Here is a 23634-nt window from a genome sequence, read left to right as displayed (position 1 = left end):
CGGGATTCCTTCAATATATTTTGATTTCTCACATCTGACAACAACGTTTTTTTTTTTTTTTTGGACTTTAATGTAGATTCTTTTTTTGTGTTTCTCTTTTTTATTTTTTTTTTTTTGGTGATTTTGATTTGTATTCCCGAAAATGTTTGTGTGTTTTTTGTGACAAGTTCCCACAACACCACTAATATGTTGTTCTATTTAATCTGTAGGAGATTGTTTGGTGTTGTTGTCCCTTGTTAATTTCACATTGTACTTTAGAAATGTACCTGAATCGTCACCAACAAACTGTCCTTTTTGGATGAAAACACACACAGGAGAGTAGAATTTACCCCAAAAAATTTTATTAAGGGCTCACAACTAAACAAAGAGGGAGGCAACGTTGGAGAAACTGCAGAAGTGGGCGAAGCCTTGGACCCCCGGGGCAGACATCAACTATTTAAAAGCAAAATTGGTGGCCTGAGGAGTCCTTATCTAAGGGAGGGCAGTGTGGTCCAGAAGTCCCAGAGATCCGGAAAGCAGCAGATGACATCTGTGTCCCCAGGCTGTGGTCATACGAGAGACTGCAGCTTCTGTCAGACCAGACTGAACCCAGGGCAATCACTCTCAGGTCTTCTTTCCACGCTTCCTTCCAGCCTTTGGCTGTGGTGGTGGAGTTGTGGCAGCAGGAGGAGGAGGAGGATCGTCGATCTCAATGACATCCATCTTGTGTGTCAGTTCCCCCTTACGAAGGACTTTATAAATCAGGTCCTCAGAGATCTTGCGTTGACCCTCCTGCATGCCCTGCAATTTTGTGGCAGCCATGCAGGCAAAGGCCTCTTCAGGACTGGGGAAGGCTCGGAGGGACGCCGAAGCCTCCTGGATCAGCCTGTATGCTGAATCCTGCACGGGACTCGGAGTGGCCTTCCTGGCTCGTTTATATGGCAGGCGGAGGGGAGGGACCTGAGACTCAGTCAGGCTGCGACTTGTCCCTGGCTTCTCTTGGCTGACACTTAGCCCCGCCTCCTCCTGGCTGCCACTAATCCCCGCCTCCTCCTGACTGCCACATTCCACAACCTCCTCCTGGCTGAGGTCTTCCTGTGTATGAAAAAGGGACATAGTTTTAGTTTTTTTATTCATCAATCACACACAATTTTCACCTCCTGACTGCTGCAAATTGAATGTTAACAAATATAACAGACTATCCTTCTGAGCCCAGCAGTTTTCATTCTTTTCCCAATTTTGGGTGCCCACTACTGTCTATGGATATGTAAAGCACTTTTTTTAATCAGCAATTAGTGATCAATAATAACATCTAATAAACATCATTTATTTATTGACCAGAAATCTGTAGAAGAATGCTATACCTGACTCCAGCTGGGCTCCTCCACTTCTTCCTGGCTGGAAGGCCCAGGTTGGACATCGGAAGCCTCAGCTGGGGTGGAAGGAAGAGTGGAAGGAAGAGTGGAGAGGGATTCCCTGACTTCAGTGTGGTCTGACAGAAATCGCAGTCTCTCGTAGTACCAGAGCCTGGGGACATAAATGTCATCTGCTGCAGCTCCGGACCTCTGGGAATCTGTGACCTTCTTGCGCTCCCTAAGATAAGTGCTCCTCAGGCCACCAATTTTAGCTTTCAAATAAGGGATGGTTGCTGTGGGGACCACCGGCTTCACCAACTCCAGCAGTTTCTCCAGCGCTGCCTGCCTCTTCTGTTTGTGATTATAGTGGGGGTGTCTCACTTGCCACAGACAGGGCAGCTCCCTGTACTTGTCTATGAACAGGGGCAGGAAATTGTGGTCGTTGAACCCATCCATTTTCTATGTAAGACACAACACAAGACAAAGCCTAATGTCAGGCCAAACTCCCCTAATCTTGTTACAATATAGGCTTCCATTTCGAAGCAGTATAGGCCCAAGTTTAGATCCTACCTTCGTTAGCACGATCGGCGTCTCCGATGCTCCTTCCTCTGCTCACAGATCGTACGTAAGACGCGCGCGTTACGATTTATACACACTGCGCATGCTTATAACTCCGCCCGCCCCTGACGTTCTTTCTAGTCTATTCCCCGCCCCTTTTCGTTCGGCGCAGTGGGGGAAGAGCACATGGCGGATAGATAGCAGGATCATGCTAATTGTAGTAACGAGGAGGAGGAGGAGGAGGAAAGGCCGGAGCCTGAAACGTCCCGATCCAGAAGGAGATTAAAGGACTCAAATATGTCCTTTGGGGAGATGTTGGAGATGGTGGACATCCTGAAGAAGGCCGACTATGATGGAAAGTATGGGCCTTACCCCAACCCCAATGTCCGAAAGGCCAAGATCATGGCGAAAGTGGTCAGGAGTCTGCACCGGAAATTCGGGGTACGACGATCGAAAGATCAGCTCAGGAAGCGGTGGTCGGACCTGAAATTACGAGAACATGAGCAGTACAGAAAGATCCGGAGAGTGCTGCAAAAAAGTAAGTAGTTGTGCTGTGTTCCTATTCTTTATGTTTATTACGTTCGTGCTGCTCCATGTGCTTTTAGGAACTGTTGTACAGTTTAAAATGGCAACTTTCATGTTCATGGGCACATTATTCGTTCGGATCACACATTGTTATTTCGGACGATAAAATACCATTGTTTAGGCCATATGCATTTGGCCACCATTTTGACGCCCTATACTTGTCTTCAAAGAATTGGGTTGTGTAGATGGCTTTGTTACTAGAATGAAATGCAAACTAGATTCTGTGTAAGGAGAGGACACTGAGCAGCTGTTTTCACATCTGGACACTGGAGCACTAGTGTGGGACACAAGAACACCATTTTTATTAGGGGGCCACACAGGTGCTCCAGTGTATACTATAGGGGGGGCTACATCTGTGAAGCTTTTACCAAATAGGTAAAGTATTGCAGCTTGACAAAGGACACTAAAAAAGCTACATGTTGGAACTCTGCTAAAATAGATAATTGTACCCAACTTCCAAGCAATGTTTCATCTTTATAGTTCTGCCATCAAATATCTGTGTGCTAATTATACCATTTTTGTTTTACATAGGGGAGAAAAGACTCGGAGGACACCCCTCATCCGAGGAGACCAGAGCCCCCCCCCCCTCTGGAAGAAGGGGAAATCCCCCCAACACAAGCTGAGCAGGAGGATGAAGATGTGGTGGAAGTAGTTACCACAACAGGTGAGTGTCTGCAACCACAGGCTCCGATAAGAGATGGATTGCGGCATTTTTTTGAAACCTAATTTATTTTGGGGTTCCTCTCTTTTTAGGTGATCGTGAGGTTGTGGATCCAGATCCTTTCACATCCGAAAGTGCCCAGATCCTGATCGGGGAGATCATGGGGTGTAATTTACAATTGGAAAACATCAAGCAAAACATCAATGATGTTATTCCAAAATATAAAAACATCATTGATGTTTTGGGGCGAGTTTAAAGCCCCTCCAAATCACTTTCTTCTTTTGTCTGCTACAATGTGCGAAATGTTTTTGTGATTTTTCCCAAAGCCAAATTTGGAAGATGCACACAGTGTGTCAACATGTGCTATCTGCCATCACGGGAGATCAATGGACGCGTTTTGGGGGTGCAAACCCTTCCTCAATAATAAAGTAGCGGTGAGGAAGGGCTTTCTCCCCCAAAACACGTCCCTTGATCCCCCGTGATGGCAGCTAGCACATGTTGACATTGGGAAATTTGTGTGCTTCTTCCAAATTTGGCTTTTCCAGGGGTGATTTCCCCCCATCTGAACGCTATATCAAACACAGTTCCTAAATACTCATGTCTGATATTGCCTTCCAGTTCTACCAAATGTGAACTTTGTAAGATCAAGATTTGTGTCTTTCTTGTTGGTTTTACACAGGCCTGTTTTCTATAAAATGCACATTTTGATTTTGAATAATGACACCACAAAAATTGTTATACAACAAACATGTCGGTTTGTCAGAAAAACCTTTGGTAAATGCACATGTGATTGTGCAGGTATTAAAAAGATTGTTCATCAAGAATGTGTGGATTATTGTCTCACGCTACAACACTTTTGGGGTGATGTAATTGTTGTTTTATGAGAAAATGGGGGTTATTTCCTAAGGGGAAATCCACTTTGCACTACAAGTGCAGTTTCAGTGCAGTTGCAAGTGCACTTGTAGTGAAAAGTGTCTTTGCATTTAGTAAATAACAGCCAACAGTGCTTTGTATAAGGTTACACAATCACAATATTTTCTGCACTCCACACATTTCTGTCAGGGTCAGCTCAAACAAACACAAGCAGTAAATGTCCACAAAGAAGAGCCTGGGGGGAGATGCCTGTCGAGAACTTGAGGTCCTGCAGGCTTCTCTCTGTGGTCAAATACCGCAAGGTAGCGACCAACCTCTGCTCCGGAGTGATGGCTTGCCTCATGCAGGTATCCTGCCTGCTGATATATGGGGTCAGCAAAGCCAACAAACGGTGAAACACGGGGTCCGTCATCCTGAGAAAGTTCCTGAAATCATCAGGATTATTCTCACGGATCTCACAGAGCAAAAGCATATGAGAGTACTGGTGACGCTGAAGCAACCAATTCTTGGTCCATGAACTCCTCCCCACCCTGTTCATGGACTGGACTTGTGTCAAGGTCAGGACCCCAACACCAAGCCCCCGCACAGCACGAACTGTACGAGGAGTACGCATACGAAACATGGCTAGAAAACGGTCGGCTGCTCAGAACGAAGTAACAGAATGCACTGAAGAACAGCAAGGCCTGTGAAGAGCAACCTGAAAAACAGCAACGAGCAGGCAAGATCACACAGAAAACTCTGATACGAACTGACTGCACGCACTGAAGAGCAGATACAAACCCACAAGCACAAACTGAATAGCAGAAAACGATCTGAAAGCCACGAGTCTGAAAAAGCGCGAATCATCTCTCACCAAACTTTTACTAACACGAGATTAGCAAAAGGAGCCCAAAGGGTGCCGCGCTTGGTTCTGAACCGGCCTTTTCTAGTCTCGTCGTACGTGGTGTACGTGACCGCGTGGTTGTCGATCGGAAATTCCGACAACTTTGTGCGACCGTGTGTAAGCAAAACAAGTTTGAGCCAACATCCGTCGGAAAAAATCCTAGGATTTTGTTGTCGGAATGTCCGAACAAAGTCCGACCGTGTGTACGGGGCATTAGGGGGAATCCTGCAAACTCTGATGTAAGGAGGAACTTTGTGTTTTTGACTTTTGTTTAACCTAAAGACATTACTAAAAGCACTAGCTACATGTTTATAGTTGAAAATATTGATGTTTGCACTGTTCAGCACTGTATAAAGGCATTTTAGATATTTTTGTAGTATCAGTAAAAAATGTGGCTCTGTCGGTAAATTTCATGATTTTTGCCAGTAAAAAATTGGCACTGTTTGTAAATTTTTGCATCCTGCCAGTAAATTGCACTTGAGTGGGGGTTGGCAATACTGAATCCTGGTAACCAACTACAAGAAACATCTTACCTCTGTGCTTGCCAACAAGGTTTTCTCCACCAAGTACTAAGTCGTATTTTGCATGGGGATCAAATACTTATTTTACTCACTGAACTGCAACTCAATTTATAGTATTGTTTGATGTGGTTTTTCTGGATTTTTGGTTGATATTCTGTCTCTAGCATTACAAAAATACACATATGATAAAAAATTATAGACCCTTCATTTCTTTGTAAGTGGGCAAACTTACAAATTCTGCAGGGGATCAAATAATTTTTTTCCCCACTGTATAATATTTGGGTGTTCTAAGTCATTTTCTAGCAAAAAATACAGATTTTTACTTGAAAACAACAAATGTAAAAAAAGCCTGGTCTTAAAGTGGTTAAACCTTTGCAAACTCAGATGACAATCATGCCTCAGTCAGCACTATGCACATGACTGCTTTATAAATATATTTATGATTATATTACAATAAAATGTAAACACCTTATTTCAAAAGAATATAAATAGAACTCAAACATTAAAGCTTAGTTGAAAGCAGAAATCAAAGAGGTGAAGTTCAGCATTGCAGGACGATGGATTCCACAACACATAAACTCTATCATGTACATGGAATGGATTCCAGAGGTTTTCTTGATACGTATTTCTCTAATAAGGAGGACATGGTCTTTGCAGAGGATTCTATAAAATTTCCAATGGCGATGTTTCACTATCAGTTCAGCAGCGGTATGTACAGCATAGATTGATGTTTTTTAACAAAAAAATGTTAATAAATCTAAAGCCTCGTACACACGATAGGATTGTTGACCAACAGAGCATCAGACTTTTGTCTGAAGGGCTTGTGCCAGGAACTTGTCTTGCATACTAATGGCACATAATTGTCGGCCAACAAACACAAACGTAGTAACATACTATGTGGAATTTTAGCTCTTGAGCGCCACCCTTTGGGCACCTTCTGCTAATGTCGTGTTTGGTGAGCATTGATTCCGAGCATGCGTGTTTGTATTTGGACTTTCGTGTAACGGACTTGTATACAGACAATATGAAAATCTGACAACAGACCGTTGTCCACTGAAAATTTTCTAGCCTGCCATCCAACATTTGCTGGTGGAAAGTTGGACAACAATTGTCTGATGGAACGTACTAACGGTCAGATTTTAGGCCAACAGTCTGTCACCTCACACTTCCCTGACAAAAATCTCATCATGTGTACGAGCTTATGAGTATCACTAACATACATGGGAGTCCCCATAGCCCTGTCCTCACAGCTTTCTATTTCTGGAATAGGGGGAATGCTTTATTTCTTGCAAAAAAATCATGCTGTTTCTATAAAAAAATTATTCACCTCACTATGGACTCTTCCACATTTTGTTGTGTTACAACCTGCAATTGAAATTGATCTGATTGATATTTTATATCACGGATGTACATGAGATTAGATTGAATTTTCTAAATAGATAACAAAGATCAACACAAAAAAATGGGTTTCCTCTGGAGCAACCAATCTCCCTCTGATTTAGTATAATTGGTTGAATGAAGTCTACTTTTGGGTAAATAATGTTCCTGGAGTAAGCAAGTCCAGGATAAGGGTTTAGACCAGTTCCAATCAAGGTTGGGTTCTAGAAATAATTTTTAGAAACTTCTACAGCGGGTGTTAAAAAACATTTTATTGTGAAAAGCTGTCCTGGGTGCCACTTCCATGGGAGGCAAACAACAACTTCCAGATTAAGCCTCTGTCCATTTACTTCATCCAATGGCACAATGAAGGGATGGAGAACTCCAACTTGAGGTGGAGAGGTCAACAGTGGCAGCCTGATCCAAAGAAGATTATTGTAAAACAGAATCATAAACTGGTACCACATTATGATGAGACAATAGCAAATCATAATTTATTTCTTATGACGGTTTTATTTGGTGAATATGTCACTCTTGATCAGTATATTATCATGTTTTATTTATTTGCTTGCAAAAGGTCAATTCACAAACATTATCATATTTGTTTTCTATCTTTAAGCCCCAGTTTACACTTGTACGACTTGACATGCAACTTTGCACCCCAAAGTCACATGACAAGTTGCACCCCATGTTTTCCAATGAGTACTGTTCATACTTGTGTGACTTAAAACTCATGCACATAGGGCGTTTTTCCTGTCGCTTTTAGGAGCATCAGACTTTTTTTTATACAGATTAAAAACGTCTCTCCATGTTATTCTATGTGTCCACATAGGCTTTTAGGAGCTTTTAGTGTCATAGGCGTTTTCAAGCTGCAAAAAAACCCCAGGGCCAGCGCGTTCTTAGGCAGCAGCGTTACAGCTATAAAAACGCCTGACGTGGCTAAATGTGTGCTAACGCTGTGTACAGCACTAAGCCCCGTCAAGCGTTTTTAAGATGCAGTAATTGGATTTGGGAGTGGAAAATAGACGAGGGCAGAGAAACACTGCTAAACATCAGCGCAGCATGTAAGGGGGAATCCTGCAAACTCTGATGTAAGGAGGAACTCTGTGTGCATTAACAACATTAATGCCAATGCAAAACACTTCTAAAAGCGCATTTTTCCTGGTGTCGGTACTGGCTTTGCCGCTTGTTTTTTTTTCTTAACGCACTGTATTCATAAGGCCTTAAAGTCACAGCAACTTTAAAGTGACATGAGGCCCATAGACTTAATGTAAACCCTCAAAAGTCACATTAAAGTTGCACCTGAATCATATACATGTGTGTGCGACTTTGTAGAGCACACGCAGTCACATGGTCAAAGGCAAAGTTGCAATAAAGTCGCACTCGTCCAACGTGGCATCAAACTCGCATCAAATCACACTGTAAAGTCGCAATGGAAATCACACAATTTTGAAGTTGCACAAGTGTGAATGGAGCCTAAATGATCAGAACAGATGTAGAGGAAAGTGACTGCTTCTCTGCAAATGGCCCTCTGACCCCTTTATACTCACCTTACCCTCTCTCTCTCTCTCTCTCTCTCAGCTCCTTGCTCATCTGGTGCTTTCATATATGGAAGATAATGTAACATATAAGGCTGGGCCTAGCAGGAAATCCCAGAACCATATTATATATTGGTTGGGAATAATTTTTTAAAGCTATTTTCATCTAGCACTGTCATTAAATGCCAAATTATGAAAGTGTGAAATCTTTTTTTGGCAGTGAAATTAGTTTCGGGTAAGATAACATCTGAATCTCTAATATTCCTCCAGGTCGAATTGAGGGTACATTTTTGATTGACATCAGCCTTGGTTCCGCCATTCACAATCTTTATTCTGCCTCCAATTCCTTTAAAAATATAGTCATATTAAAATTCCAGGAGAAATGTATCATGGAACTGAACAGATGGCTACATGACCGTACCGGAGCATATGATTGGTCGCATACATCATCAGCCGCAGCTGAGTTAGAAGGAACAAGGTGACTTGTCCGCTAATGTTTCATTACTTTATGATTTTTGCATTTTAGGTTGCAGAAGATTATTTCTTTAAAGGCAACTTCTATTATGTTTGAGTATATTTCATTTATTAAGTTGTTTAAAATACAAACTTTTTTTCGTGTTTTTAGTCAGGTAACTTTGAAATATTGTATTTGAAATGTTAAAATCTATGTTTTCATCCAGCAGATGGAGCTCTCAGCTCTTTATAATGTTTGTATTCAGGCTCCCCTTATCTACTGTGCTGAAAAAGCCTATTCACATTGTTTAAAGTAGAAGTCCAGTCAAATCTAAACTTAAAGTGGAGTTCCACCCACTTTTACAACTCTTCAGCATCCCTCACTAAACTGTGCATTGTAAACGAATTGGATATTTTTAAATTTTTTTTCTCAGCACCTACTGTATATCTGCTGTATTCATTTTTCACTTCCTCCTCCCTGGCCATGGCCCATCGCATCATTTCCTGTTTGCAATGCCTTCTGGGAAAGGGCGGCAACTTCCTCTGACACTGACGTTGCTATGGAAACCTGACCTGAAACCTATTACACTGCTTGTGCTGCACTGAGCATGTGCGAGATCTGCAAGCATGAGATCCAGGAAGAAATACAGTCTGGCTTCCGATGCCCAGACTTAAGATGGCCACGGCCTGCTGTAAGTTTATAAAATAACAAACTACTGCTATAAACTAACAAAACAGACCTTAGTTTACAGACTAACTTTACTAGAATACATTAAGCTTGTGTATTATAGGATTATTTTTATTTAAAAAGTATAATTTCGTCCGGAACACCACTTTAACCCTGCTCTCACCCCCATTCTAAGCCCTATACTAACTAATCTGTAAAGGAAGGATGTCTATGCTTACCTATTCTGAGGGCCCTCTGGTCCAAACTGACTATGGATGCCCCATAGTAAGCCTATGGGTGAAGAGTAATCACTGCTCAAGGTCGGTCTCCACCTGTACCACCTCCGCTGCACACTACCAGGTGCTGGCCCTGTCCATTACAGGCTTCACAGTAGAGGAAAAGGGTCCGTTTGGCCGCACATCTGATAAAATCACCTTAATTTAGACATATTCCGAAATAGACACTCCACAATGTACAATTGAGGGAAAATAGCACTAGTTGGTGTGCCATTTTCCCTCGATTGTACATTGTGGAGAGTCTATTAGGAATATGTCTATATTAAGGTGATTTTATCGGATGTATGGCCGACCAGACCCTTTTCCTCTACTGTGAAGCCCATAACGAACAGGGCCAGCACCTGGTTGTATGCAGTGAAGGTGGTACAGGTGGAGACCAACCTTGAGCAGTGATTACTCATAATATAGGTGTATTAAAAAATCTCAGCAGACTTGTTTTTCATAAGCAGCTGGTATTGGCCCATTAACATGTAGAAAAGTACAGAGATCTTCTACTTACTGTAATTGCTCATTAACCACTTGCTTACTGGGCACTTAAACCCCCTTCCTGCCCAGGCCAATTTTCAGCTTTCAGCACTGTTGCACTTTGAATGACAATTGCATGGTCATGCAACACTGCACCCATATGACATTTTTATCATTTTCTTTCACACAAATAGAGCTTTCTTTTGGTGGTATTTAATCACTACTGGGGTTTCATAGTTTGTTATAAAATTTTGCAAACAGGTAATTTTTCTCCTTTATTGATGTGCGCTGATGAGGCTGCACTTATGGGCACTGATAGGCTGCACTGGTGGGCACTTATCAGGAGGCACTAATAAAGCTACACTGATAGGTGGCACTGATAGGCGGTACTAAAGGGCACTGATAGGCAGCACTGATAAGTGGACCTAATAGGTGGCACTGGTAGGTGACACTGATAGGCAGCACTGATAGGTGGCACTGGTGATGCAAAACCGGTGGGCACTGATTGGCAGCACTGGTAGACAATGATTGGCAGCACTGGTGGACACTGATTGGCAGCACTGGTGGACACTGATAGGTGGCACTAGTGGGCATTGCCTAGCAGTACTTATGCGCACTGGTAGGTGGCACTGGTGGGCATTAATGAGGCGGCAGTGCCTCTCTGTGTAAGTGACCAATGTCCCGTTTACAGAAGCCGGTAATCAGCTTTTTTCCCCTCCTCACGCTGTCAGTGCGAGTAAAAAAATTGTCCCCTTACTCCGATGTGTGATTAGCTGAGTCTGATTGACTGGATGAATAAGGTGAATATTTATGCATATAAAAAGAGAAAGATAATAATAATTTTCTATAATGAGATGTATTTTATATATATATTAAAACTGAAATCTGGGCAGATATAAAAGACTCAGATTAATGGAGCTCTGTAATCATTTTAAATGCAAACACTGTAAGTACCTGAATCCAACCTGTTATCTGCCTCTTGCAGTCTCAGTACTACAGGACTGGAGTGTGAGAAGAAAAAGCAGTGCATGTTCATGTGGTGATAGAAGGAAGGAGCAGAGTGACAGAGACAAGACCATCACTGTGCTGCTTCTCATATCACTGTCCAGTCACAGAGTGGGGAGGGTCCAGGACAACCTGCGCTAAGAGGAAGTGGGTTCAATGATCCCGGCCATCAGACCGAGGACATCAAGTGGCAGAAAAATGGTACTATGAGGGATATCTCTGGACTGAAGGTGAATATTGCAGAAAAATCTGGTTGTGTTATGTTATCTTTTAACATGCTATTCATCTTGTTATTTGTATCTGGAGTTCTGGTTTTTTTTTTCTTTTTTTTGTTTTTTTTTTAATCCTAAAATTGATAGATATAGTATAGAGTAGATATAAAATAAAATCATGTTTATTTGTATTTGATCAGAAATTAGTGGATGTGCTTTCCAGATCTGTTGGATTAGCTGGTGGGTATTAGAGTGGTGTATTAGGCTGCCCATAGATGAGCGGGCTGAATGAAAAAACTGATCAGATCCCCCTATCCACACATTCAAGGTGGATGAATGAATCCTCCCTGCTGTGTCATTGTCTTCCTGCAGCACTGATCGAGCATGGAGAATTCAACAGGGTGGTTGTACAGAAGTCAATCGGTGGATAAACTTCTGTGCAACTACAGTGCCCATACGTAGATTGAAATTCGGTCAGTCCCTGCTGAACCAGTCTAATTTCAATCCATGTATGGCCAGCTTTAGATAGGAGATACTGAATAAGGATGAGCCAAACACCCCCCCTCAGTTCGCACAAGAACAAAAAAATTGTTAGGGGACAAAAATGTCTAAGGGACAAAAATGTGAAAAATCAAAAGTGCTAATTTTAAAGGCTTATATACAAGTTATTGTCATAAAAAGTGTTTGGGGACCCGGGTCCTACCCCAGGGGATATGTATCAATGCAAAAAAGTTTTAAAAACTGATGTTTTTTAAGGAGCAGTGATTTTAATAATTCTTAAAGTGAAACAATAAAAATGAAATATTCCTTTAAATATTGTGCCTGGGGGTGTTTATAGTATGCCTGTAACGTAGTGCATCTTTCCTGTGTTTAGAACAATACCACAGCAAAATGACATTTCTAAAGGAAAAAATGTCATTTAAAACTTCTTGCAGCTGTAATGTGTTGTCAGATTCCGGCATGGGTCTCCCCCAGTCCATTACCAGGCCCTTCAGTTCTGGTATGAATTATAAGGGGAACCCCGCACCAAAATTTTCAAAAAAATTGCGTGGGGGTCCCCCCAAAATTCATACCAGGCCCTTCAGTTTTGGTATGGGTATTAAGGGAAACCCTGCACCAAAAATGTTTTTTAAAATGGCGTGGGGGTCACCTCCCCCAAAATCTATACCAGGCCCTTATCCGAGCACGCAACCTGACAGCCTGCAGGAAAAGGGGGGTATGAGAGAGCGCCCCCCTCCTGAACCATACCAGGCCACATGCCTTCAACATGGGGAGGTTGTTTTGGGGTCCCCCCTATGTGAATGGGTATCGGGTACATTGGACACATTCTCCAAAAAAAGGTCAAAAAAGTAAAAATGACAGTAGACAGTTTGGGACAAAAAAATAAAAATGTCCCGTGATGTCCATTCATCTTCGATTACAGCGTCCGACGTTCCCAAGAAAAAAACCCCAACAAACCGGAAAAACTCCACCTCCATGATAAGCCCCCCAAGCGCAGACCCCCACAACCACCGGGCAAGGGTTGTGGGGTAGAGGGCCTTGTCCCCATCCCCATGGGGACAAGGTGTTTTGAGGTGAACCCCAAAACACCCCCCATGTTGAGGGAATGTGGCCTGGTATGGTTCAGGAGGGGGGGCGCTCTCTCGTCCCCCCTTTTCCTGCCGCCTGCCAGATTGCATGCTCGGATAAGGGTCTGGTATGGATTTTAAAGGGGACCCCATAACATTTTTTTTTTAATTTTGGCACAGGGTTCCCCTTAATATCAATACCAGACCTGAAGGGCCTGGTATGGATTTTGGGGGGACCCCCACACAATTTTTTTAAAAATTTTGGTGCAGGGTTGCCCTTAATATTCATACCAGACCAAAAGGGCCTGGTAACGGACTGCCCCCCCAGTCCATTACCAGGCCCTTTGGATCTAGTATGAATCACATGACGTTTTTTTCAATGATTTTTATGTATATTGTCGGGATCCGACACTACATTACAGCCGCGAGCAGTTTATTTCTTTAGAAATTTCATTTTGCTGTGGCATAGTAAAACACATTACACTGATATGCTACTTTACAGGCAGACTAAGGAGACTCCCCAGGCATGATATTTAAAGCAATATGTCATTTTTATTGTTTCACTTTAACCACTTGCCGACCGCTGTCAGCACATATACGTCGGCAGAATGGCACGGCTGGGCAAAGTAATGTACCTGTACGTTACTTTGAAATTCCCGCCGTGCGCGCGTGCCCCCCGGCAGCGCGCCCACATGCCTGCCGCGAGCTCCGTGACCATGCTCGTGGGACCCGCGGACTCGATCGCCTCTGGGATAACCGCAATTGTGTCATGGAGCTAAAGAACGGGGAATTGCCGATGTAAACAGCATCTCCCCGTTCTGCCTAGTGACAGGACACCGATCGTCTGCTCCCTGTCATCGGGAGTAGCGATCAGTGTCATGTCACTGCTAGCCCATTCCCCCCCACAGTTCGCTGTATTAATGCCAATGGTCCCAAAAATGTGTGAAAATTGTCCGATGTGTCCGCAATAATGTCACAGTCACGATAAAAATCGCTGATCGCCGCCATTACTAGTAAAAAAAAAATATTAATAAAAATGCCATAAAACTATCCCCTATTTTGCATACGCTATAACTTTTGCGCAAACCAATCAATATACGCTAATTGCAATTTTTTTTACCAAAAATATGTAGAACAATACGTATCGGCCTAAACTGAGGAAAAAAAATGTTTTTTTATATATTTTTGGGGGATATTTATTATAGCAAAAAGTAAAAAATAATGCGTTTTTTTCAAAATTGTCGCTATTTTTTTGTTTATAGCGCAAAAAATAAAAACTGCAGAGGTGATCAAATACCACCAAAAGAAATCTCTATTTGTGGGGAAAAAAGGACATCAATATTGTTTGGGAGCCACCTCGCACGACTGTGCAATTGTCAGTTAAAGTGACGCAGTGCCGAATTGCAAAAAGTGCTCTAGTCAGGAAGGGGTTAAATTCTTCCAGTGCTGAAGTGGTTAAGCATCATTAAAATCACTGCTCCTGAAAAAACTGCAGTTTTTAAAACTTTTTTTGCATTGATACATGTCCCCTGGGGCAGGAGCCGGGTCCCCAAACACTTTTTATGGCAATAACTTGCATATAAGCCTTTAAAATTAGCACTTTTGATTTTTCGTGCGGGCGGCTCCGCTGCGGGTGACAGTGTGGGCGGCTAGGTCAGTGAGTGGGCGGATGAGAGAGGGGGGGTAGCTGGGCGGCTCCGTGTGTGACTGTGAGTGGGCTGCTGGCCAATCAGGGAGCCAGCAGGCAGGGGAGCAGAGAGATGACATCATCTCTCACCACCCTGCAGCCTGCACCCGCCCTGCATCCCTGCAGTTCCGCCCTCACTGTGAAGGCAGCTGTGGGCAGCAGAGAGATTACATCATCTCTCTGCTGCCTGACTCTGGGACATAGCAAGAGACCACCTTAGCAGGAAAGTGACACGGCATGTGACAATCCGCATCTGATGACAAGCGACGTGGCAAGTGACAATCTGCAACGTGTGTGTGAGACAGACCTAGCCGGGAGAGAGACTTTTGGAGGGGACTGAATGCTAGCCTCTTGCCGATCGATCGTGGGCCCTGGCAGTTGGGGGAATGGTGCTCTTTGTGAGCTGTATGCCTGGGGACCCTTGAGGTGGTATTACTGTGGATTCGGGTCCTGGTCCCCCAGGACACACAGACTCTGGGGACCCTGGATTTGCCATATTAGAAATACTGGCTGATTCATAATGCTGGGACAAATACTGTTAGGAGATACTGATGTCAATTCCAGCCACCTGTCTGTCTGTTGCCTGCTAGAATGTGTATTGTAAATAAGTCTGAGCTACAAGACGGCCAGTCTGGCCTAAAGGTCATGTCTGAGTCATCTAGGCTGTCTAAAGGGATTAGTTAATTAGCCCATGTTAATTAGGTTTCTGGTCACAGGTGTATGTTCAGAGCAATATGAGCAGGTAGTATACACCTCCTCTTTTACTGTATAAAAGAGCCTGTATTCCTTTCAATAAAAGAGATTCCTGGTTGAACTTACATACAGCCTGCCTGGTGTTTGTTCTGAGCTACACAACTGGATTAGAACGGCACATAGCTGTAGTTCTAATCCCGGAGCATCGGATGACTGAACCATCAGACGTGCGATCTGCAATCTGATTCTATAGCAGCAGAGGAGTGTCGGGAGAGTGGAACCGAGCGAGCAGGGGCTCGTTACATTGGTTGGCAGCCGTGGGATTTGCTCTCCAGTTACTGGGACACTCCAAACCAGCCTGCAGAAGAGCCATGCTGAAAGACTTACTTGAAAGCCGTGGAGGGAATGGTGGGATCGTGCTTCCTTGCCGTGAACACATCCAAACCATCACCTGGATCCAAGGTCCAGATAGCAGGAGAGGAGAGGTACAGATACCAGCCACCATGGAAGAGGAATTCAGAAGGAGGTTGCGAGAGATGCAGATACAGCACAAAGGACCAGTATCAGAGCAGGTCCTGCTAGAATGGTTTTATTCTATCCGCTGCGAACTCTGGAAGGAAGCGCGAGCCTGTGAGCAGCGAAACCAGGGAAAAGTTCTCCCCTCCATCCATGTAAGGTACTGGTCGCAGTATGAAGTGCGAATGCTGTTATTGAGGGAACAGCCGAACCAGGAGTGGACAGCTGAGTTAAGCAGGCTGATCCGGGCAGAAATGCGGTTGGACGAGAGCTACAGAGCCCTCCAGTGGTATGTAGCCCAAGTGTGCCCGTGGACAGCGGATGACAGCCCAAGGGAAGGCTTTGACTACGATGGCCTGGGATTGTTGTACTGAAAGCTGTCCAGGGACCCTGACTTTGGGAGTGATCGGGAGTGGCGTTTGGAGGAAATAATGGAGCACAGAGAGCGAAGACTGAATGTCTCGGAAGTGCACTGGGCACAGGAAGATTTGGAGTTTCTGGCCGTTCAGGAATGGGAGCTTGAGATGGCCTACAGACAACTGCTAGACTCCGCTCAGCAGCAGGGTGGGGCTCCCTTTGCTTGGGACTATCAGGAAATATAAGTTGACAACTCTGAAATCCTGGCTGAAGAGTTGACAATGTGGCAGAGTAACAGTGTGCTTTGTCAACCTGGCCCCGCAGCTATGGAGGCGGAGGTCTTATGGCGGATGCAGCAAGTGCTGACTGACCTTGATGAACCTGTTTCTGCATTGCATGATCTTGGATGGAGGAATGTGCCTGTCCAGCAACATGCCAGAGAATCGGCAGTGGAAAATCTGAAGATTGCCGTCCCCAAACCTGAAGTGCTGACAACAGGGCAGAGCTCTGCTAACCTCTGCCCAGCACTGATAGCATCTTCTGGGTTCCAGGGACAGGAGATGGTGAACCTTTATCCCCAGACACCAGTTGCAGAGACAGGGGATTTGATAGACTTTTCTGCTGAGGAAGAACAACCTGGTGAGCCTCCAACAGAAGAAGAGCTGTTATTAGGGCCAAACTTCACTGTACTCTGCCCAGCACTGATAGCATCTTCTGGGTTCCACGGAGGGGAGATGGTGAACCTTTATCCTCAGACACGAGTTGCAGAGATAGGGGATTTGATAGACTTTTCTGCTGAGGAAGAACAACCTGGTGAGCCTTCAGCAGAAGAAGAGCTGTTATTAGGGCCAAACTTCACTGTGCTCTGCCCAGCACCAACAGAAGTATCTGTGAAGTTACAAGGAACTTCCCCAGCTGAAGCGCTGGCAACCGGACAGAGGGTCCAAGATCTCTGCTCTACACCTGCAGCGGTTCCGGAGACTCAGGGTGAGAAGGAGGTGGTCACTTCCCAGCAGCAGATCAGGATACAGGGGGAGAAGGGAGAGGAGGTGTTCGTCATCCCTCCCCAACAGTTGGCCAGGGTGGAAGAAGTGGTCTTTCCTCCCTAGCAAAGATCCGTGCACCTGGGAGACAGTACCACAGACATATTGTCTCAACATCCAGATGAGGGAATGGAAAAGGAAGCAGCCGGCTCACCTCCCCAATGGCAGCTACACAGTTTGGGAGTGAAGGAAGCCAGCCTCCTGCCCCAACGGTTAGCTGGAGCGGAGGATGTGAAGTCCCCAGCAGAAGTGCTGGCAACAGGGCAAAGTGCTACCAACCTCTGCCCAGCACCGGCAACAACTACAGAGTTCCAGGGAGGCGGGGCAGTCGGCCTCCCTCCCCAACAGTTAGCCGGAGCAGATGGTGTGGGGTTTCCAGCAGAAGGGCTGGCAACAGGGCCGAGTACTGCTGGACTCTGCCCTCAACTAACAGAGGATGGATTTCCTGTGAAGGTGGATGGGACTTCAGTCTCCACCTGTATACCCCAGGGATGCTGGGCAGTCGGCCCAGATCCCCAACAGCATGACGGAGTGAGCCCAGACACCCTGTCTTCTCTCCAGCGGCAGAAAGGACTCCTGGGAGAAGGGCCAGTCCAGGCCTCTCCCCAGCGGCAGATATGTTCTCTGAGAGAGGCAGAGGTTGGCTGGGTGAGTAATGCTTTATTTGGAACAATTTGTTTGGGGTACTGTGTGGGTACAGGCATTAGAGGACTGGAACTACTGACTAACTTCAGAGTCAACCCGTCTGGTGTCTCCTCCTGTGTTAGTCTCCTGCTGAAAGGGGAGAAATGTGACAGACCTAGCCGGGAGAGAGACTTTTGGAGGGGACTGAATGCTAGCCTCTTGCCGATCGATCGTGAGCCCTGGCAGTTGGGGGAACAGTGCTCTTTGTGAGCTGTATGCCTGGGGACACTTGAGGTGGTGTTACTGTGGATTCGGGTCTTGGTCCCCCAGGACACACAGACTCTGGGGACCCTGGATTTGCCATATTAGAAATACTGGCTGATTCATAATGCTGATACAAATACTGTTAGGAGATGCTGATGTCAATTCCAGCCACCTGTCTGTCTGTTGCCTGCTAGAATGTGTATTGTAAATAAGTCTGAGCTACAAGATGGCCAGTCTGGCCTAAAGGTCATGTCTGAGTCATCTAGGCTGTCTAAAGGGATTAGTTAATTAGCCCATGTTAATTAGGTTTCTGGTCACAGGTGTATGTTCAGAGTAATATGAGCAGGAGGTATACACCTCCTCTTTTACTGTATAAAAGAGCCTGTATTCCTTTCAATAAAAGAGATTCCTGGTTGAACTTACATACAGCCTGCCTGGTGTTTGTTCTGAGCTACACAACTGGATTAGAACGGCACATAGCTGTAGTTCTAATCCCGGAGCATCGGATGACTGAACCATCAGATGTGCGATCTGCAATATGATTCTATAGCAGCAGAGGAGTGTCGGGAGAGAGGAACAGAGCGAGCAGGGGCCCGTTACAGTGTGGCAAATGACAAACTGCAACGTGTGGCAGGTGACGTGGCAAGTGACAATCCACAATGTGTGGCAGGTAACGTTGCAAGTGACAATCCACAACGTGTGGCAGGTGACGTGGCAAGTGACAATTCACAATGTGTGGCAGGTGACGTGGCAAGTGACAATCCGCATCTGGTGACAGGTGATGTGGCAAGTGACAATCAGCATTTGGTGGCAGGTGACGTGGCAAGTGACAATCTGCAACGTGTAGCAGGTGACGTGACAATTTGCAGCGTGTGGCAGGTGACGTGGCAAGTGACAATCCTCATCTGGTTACAGGTGACGTGGCAAGTGACAATTTACAACATGTGGCAGGTGACGTGGCAAGTGACAATCCGCAACGTGTTGCAGGTGACGTGGCAAGTGACAATCCACAATGTGTAGCAGGTGACGTTGCAAGTGACAATCCGCATTTGGTGGCAGGCGACGTGGAAAGTGACACACTCAGGACTCCCACTGATTCTGCATTATGGTGAGTTGAACTATTTCATTTTATATTACAATGTAAGAATAGAAATAATGCGCTTTAATCATCCTGACACTATAATAACCATGGTGCCGTGATGATTGAAGCGCCAACACCAGCAGTTTCCCCGATAAATTGCCCGCAAAAAAAGGTATTTTCTGGAAGTGCCCCTCCCGAGACTAGACTTTGGATCCGCCCCTGCATTGAATGACACATACAATTCAAAAAACTGTATACTTACCTGTGGTCATTTTCCTTTATTAACACGTAGAATATGTATGGCATAGATAGTACACAACAATCTAAAAACATAAAAATGACCTATAGAGTTTAAAGGAGCAGTCCAGCCAAAGCTTGTTTGGCTGGGCTTCTCCTATGGTTTACAGGAGTGCAATTTGTTTTGCACTCCTGTGACCCTTTTTTAGCAGAGAGTGGACTGAAGTCTGCTCTCTGCTGATGTCCCGGATATCAGTCTAGGCATAGCATCATCCGACAATGGGAGTCAGGATCTGCCAGGTGCCTGGACTGACACCCATCTCAGCCTCTCAGCGAGCCGCCCCTCCACAGCTCAGTGCTCCAATGAGCATGGAAGAAGATGAGCAGAGAGCTGTGAATGACAGTCTGCAGCTGTCTGCTCATGGAGCTGTGAAAACCAAGCGATCGGCGGTGTTCAATCGCTCGGTTTTCAGTGCAGAGGATCCGGGGGACAGATGCATCATCGCATTGATGCTGCATCCACTGAGGTAAGTATAAATCTAAAAAAAAAAAAAACCCTTACTTCTCTTTTAATTATTAATATTGGAAGCAGAGGAGAAAACTACAGCTCTTCCAAAGTCCACCATTGTAAGGGCAATAGGATTGACACTGTTATGTGTCAAGGAGGTAGCATAAGATGACCATATTGCTGCCTTAAAAATCTCCAATGGAGTGCAATCCTCTGCATGTTGCTATAGACCAGGGATCTCCAAACTACAGCCCTCCAACTTTTTTGAACTACACATCCCATAAGGCATTGTAAAACTCTGATATTCACAGACATGACTAGGCATGATGGGAATTGTAGTTACTGAACAACTGGAGGGCCATAGTTTAGAGACCCCTGCTATAGAACAATGGTCTCCAAACTTTCTAAACAAAGGGCCAGTTTATTGTCCTTTAGACTTTAGGAGGGCAGGACTGTGGACATTTGGAGTAGCGAAAGTCTCGACATCAGTGGGAAATCAATGCCCTTATCTTTGGTGTCAGTGGGAGGAATTATGCCCCATCATTGGTGTCATTGAGCCCCATTGTTGGTGTCATCAGAGATAAATTGTGCCCCATCATTGGTGTCACTGGGAGCAATTGCGCCCCTTCATTGGTGTCAGTTGGAGAAATGATGCCCTATCTTTGGTATCAGTAGATGAAAGAGTGCCCGAAGGGCTGGATAACAGCATGCAAAGGGCCGCATCTGCCCCTAAGGCCACAGTTTGGAGATAAATGCTATAGACAAAGATAAAGCTTTCGTGAATATTCTTTAATACCAAATGAAACTTCCATGCCCTGGACAGAGTATGCCTTTTTGATGATTTTTTTTCTTGCCATGAGGAAAATGGTTCTGGAAGTCACTGGCTGTCTTTTACATGGTCTTCGTGGTAGCACAAATACATTTTCTGTGGCACCATATTCTGCTCTTTTACAGGTAAATTTAGACGGTAAGAGCATGAAGTTGGTCTATGATAAGTTTGGGAAAATTGGCAAGACTATTTCTTGATTTAACAACTTCCTTCCCGGGCCAATTCTGACACTTCTCACAAACATGTAAAAATCTACATTTGTTTTTGCTGGAAAATTATTTAGAACTCCCAAACATTGTATATACCGTATATGTATTTTTAACAGAGGCCCTATAGAATAAAATAATGGGTATTTGTGCAGAGGATTTTCAAACACAATTTTTTTTGGAAGAAATACACTTTAATGAATTTACTTGCATGCAAACACAATATAATACCCAATTTTTGGTAAAATATAAAAGATAATGTTATGCAGAGTAAACAGATATCTAACACGTCACACTTTAATATTGCGTACACCCGTCGCATGGTGCCTAACTACGGTACTAAAAAATTCTCCATAGGCGACTCTTTAAATATCTTTACAAGTTGTTTAGAGTTAAACAGAGTTACCTTTTACCTGCTAACCACTTGGGCCAGATGAGGTGTGCTGTGGCTGGACTATATCTTCCTATTTCTGCAGTATGCTTTTGGTCTGGGCAGACCTCTCCTCAGCCTGCACCCTCACTAGTCAGCAGCATCCAACTCATGGGACCTTGACAACCCTTAAGCATTTATCATGGGTCACAGTGAGTATGTCCAGGTTCCCTGGTCTCTGCTTTGGTCTATTCTGTACTTATTGAAGCTATGCACTTTAGAGCCTTATTTCTATACAGGATCTTGCTGCTTGGCCAGTTTATATTTAAATTTATTCTTATCTTCATTGCTTATGATGAATGCCTCACCTGAAGGCACTACTCTGGTGAATGAGTTGTCATCTCGGGCACATCCCAGCATGTACACAGGTCTAAACAATCTCAACATTGAGGCTAAGTTCTTGTCTCTGACTGGATCATATGGACTGTTGTAAATAGTTGGACAAATTACAGTTTTCAAGACTTTTTGATGGTTTATCTGCAAGTATAATGGTTCCTTGGATGTCTCAATGTGACACTTTGCTGAATGTGTGAGCTATGGCTGATATTATTAAGTTATACAGCTGGGGCACGTTTTCTTAACCCTTTAGATGCAATTTCCTGCACAACTGACCTTTGTTTAGGGGTCTAAACTTATCAGATTATTTTATCTTTCATTTGTATGCTCACTTTTTAGTGATGACGTATAATGTTTTACACATTGTTTTGGTAGAAGTTTCAGTACTTTGCCACGTCCTTACAGGGATCATCATATTATATTTTGAATACCAAACACTTAGCTTATTGCTTCCACATAGACTTTTCTCAGTGGACACTCTGATTGGTATGCATGGTTTATTATGCTTCTTTTGCAGTGCCATCACATAGTAATCTAGAGTCCCAGGGCGAACAAGCCAAACTGCGATGTTGAGATGTATGAACATTATGGGTGTTACCCTGTTTCCCCAAAAATAAGACCTAGCGTGATTGTCGGTGATGGCTGCAATATAAGCCCTACCCCCCAAATAAGCCCTAGTTTAAGTCCTTGTAGGTCTTATTTTCAGGGTAGGGCTTATTTTCGGGGAAACAGGGCAGGGCTTATTTGGGGGGTAGGGCTTATATTGCAGCCGTCACTGACAATCACGCTAGGTCTTATTTTCGGGGAAACAGGGTATTTACTAAAGGCAAATCTACTTTGCACTACAAGTGCACTGCAAGTGCACTTGAAAATGCACTTGGAAGTGCAGTCACTGTAGATCTGAGGGGGACATGTGAGGAAAATAAAAAACAGCATTGTAGCTTGCACATGATTGGATGATAAAATCAGCAGTGCTTCCCCTAATTTCAGATCTTCCCCTCAGATATACAGCGACTGCACTTCCAAGTGCACTTTCAGGTGCACTTGTAGTGCAAAGTGGATTTGCCTTTAGTAAATAATAGGGATGAGCTTCGAGTTCGAGTCGAACTCATGTTCGACTCGAACATTGGCTGTTCGCAAGTTCACCGAACAGCGAACAATTTGGGGTGTTCGCGGCAAATTCGAATGCCGCGGAACACCCTTTAAAAGTCTATGGGAGAAATCAAAAGTGCTAATTTTAAAGGCTAATATGCAAGTTATTGTCATAAAAAGTGTTTGGGGACCTGGGTCCTGCCCCAGGGGACATGGATCAATGCAAAAAAAAGTTTTAAAAACGGCCGTTTTTTCAGGAGCAGTGATTTTAATAATACTTAAAGTCATTCAATAAAAGTGTAATATCCCTTTAAATTTCGTACCTGGGGGGTGTCTATAGTGTGCCTGTAAAGGGGCGCATGTTTCCTGTGTTTAGAACAGTCTGACAGCAAAATGACATTTTGAAGGAAAAAACTCATTTAAAACTACCCGCGGCTATTGCATTGCCGACAATACACATAGAAGTTCATTGATAAAAACGGCATGGGAATTCCCCAAAGGGGAACCCCGAACCAAAATTAAAAAAAAAAATGACGTGGGGGTCCCCCTAAATTCCATACCAGGCCCTTCAGGTCTGGTATGGATATTAAGGGGAACCCCGGCCAAAATTTAAAAAAAAAAATGACGTGGGGTTCCCCCTAAATTCCATACCAGACCCTTCAGGTCTGGTATGGATTTTAAGGGGAACCCCGCGCCAAAAAAAAAAAAAAAAAACGGCATGGGGTCCCCCCAAAA

At 44.3% G+C, this 23634-nt stretch overlaps 1 protein-coding gene across 1 annotated transcript in view; it reads left to right on the top strand.

Annotated features, from left to right (window-relative positions):
* The first annotated feature begins 5918 nt into the window (after nucleotides 1–5918).
* LOC141111254 (indolethylamine N-methyltransferase-like) overlaps nucleotides 5919–23634 on the top strand; it is a 79112-nt gene continuing 61396 nt past the window's right edge. The window contains exons 1-2 of the mRNA XM_073603397.1: nucleotides 5919–6123; nucleotides 8601–8808. Of these exons, the coding sequence (XP_073459498.1) occupies nucleotides 5973–6123; nucleotides 8601–8808 (359 nt within the window). The 5' untranslated portion in view covers nucleotides 5919–5972. The remainder of the gene's footprint in view (nucleotides 6124–8600; nucleotides 8809–23634) is intronic.

The sequence above is a fragment of the Aquarana catesbeiana genome, linkage group LG10, assembly GCF_042186555.1.
Source record: "Aquarana catesbeiana isolate 2022-GZ linkage group LG10, ASM4218655v1, whole genome shotgun sequence".
NCBI lineage: Eukaryota > Metazoa > Chordata > Amphibia > Anura > Ranidae > Aquarana > Aquarana catesbeiana.
The sequence above is the reverse complement of the archived record's forward strand: the minus strand, read 5'-3'. Positions and strand labels throughout refer to the sequence as shown.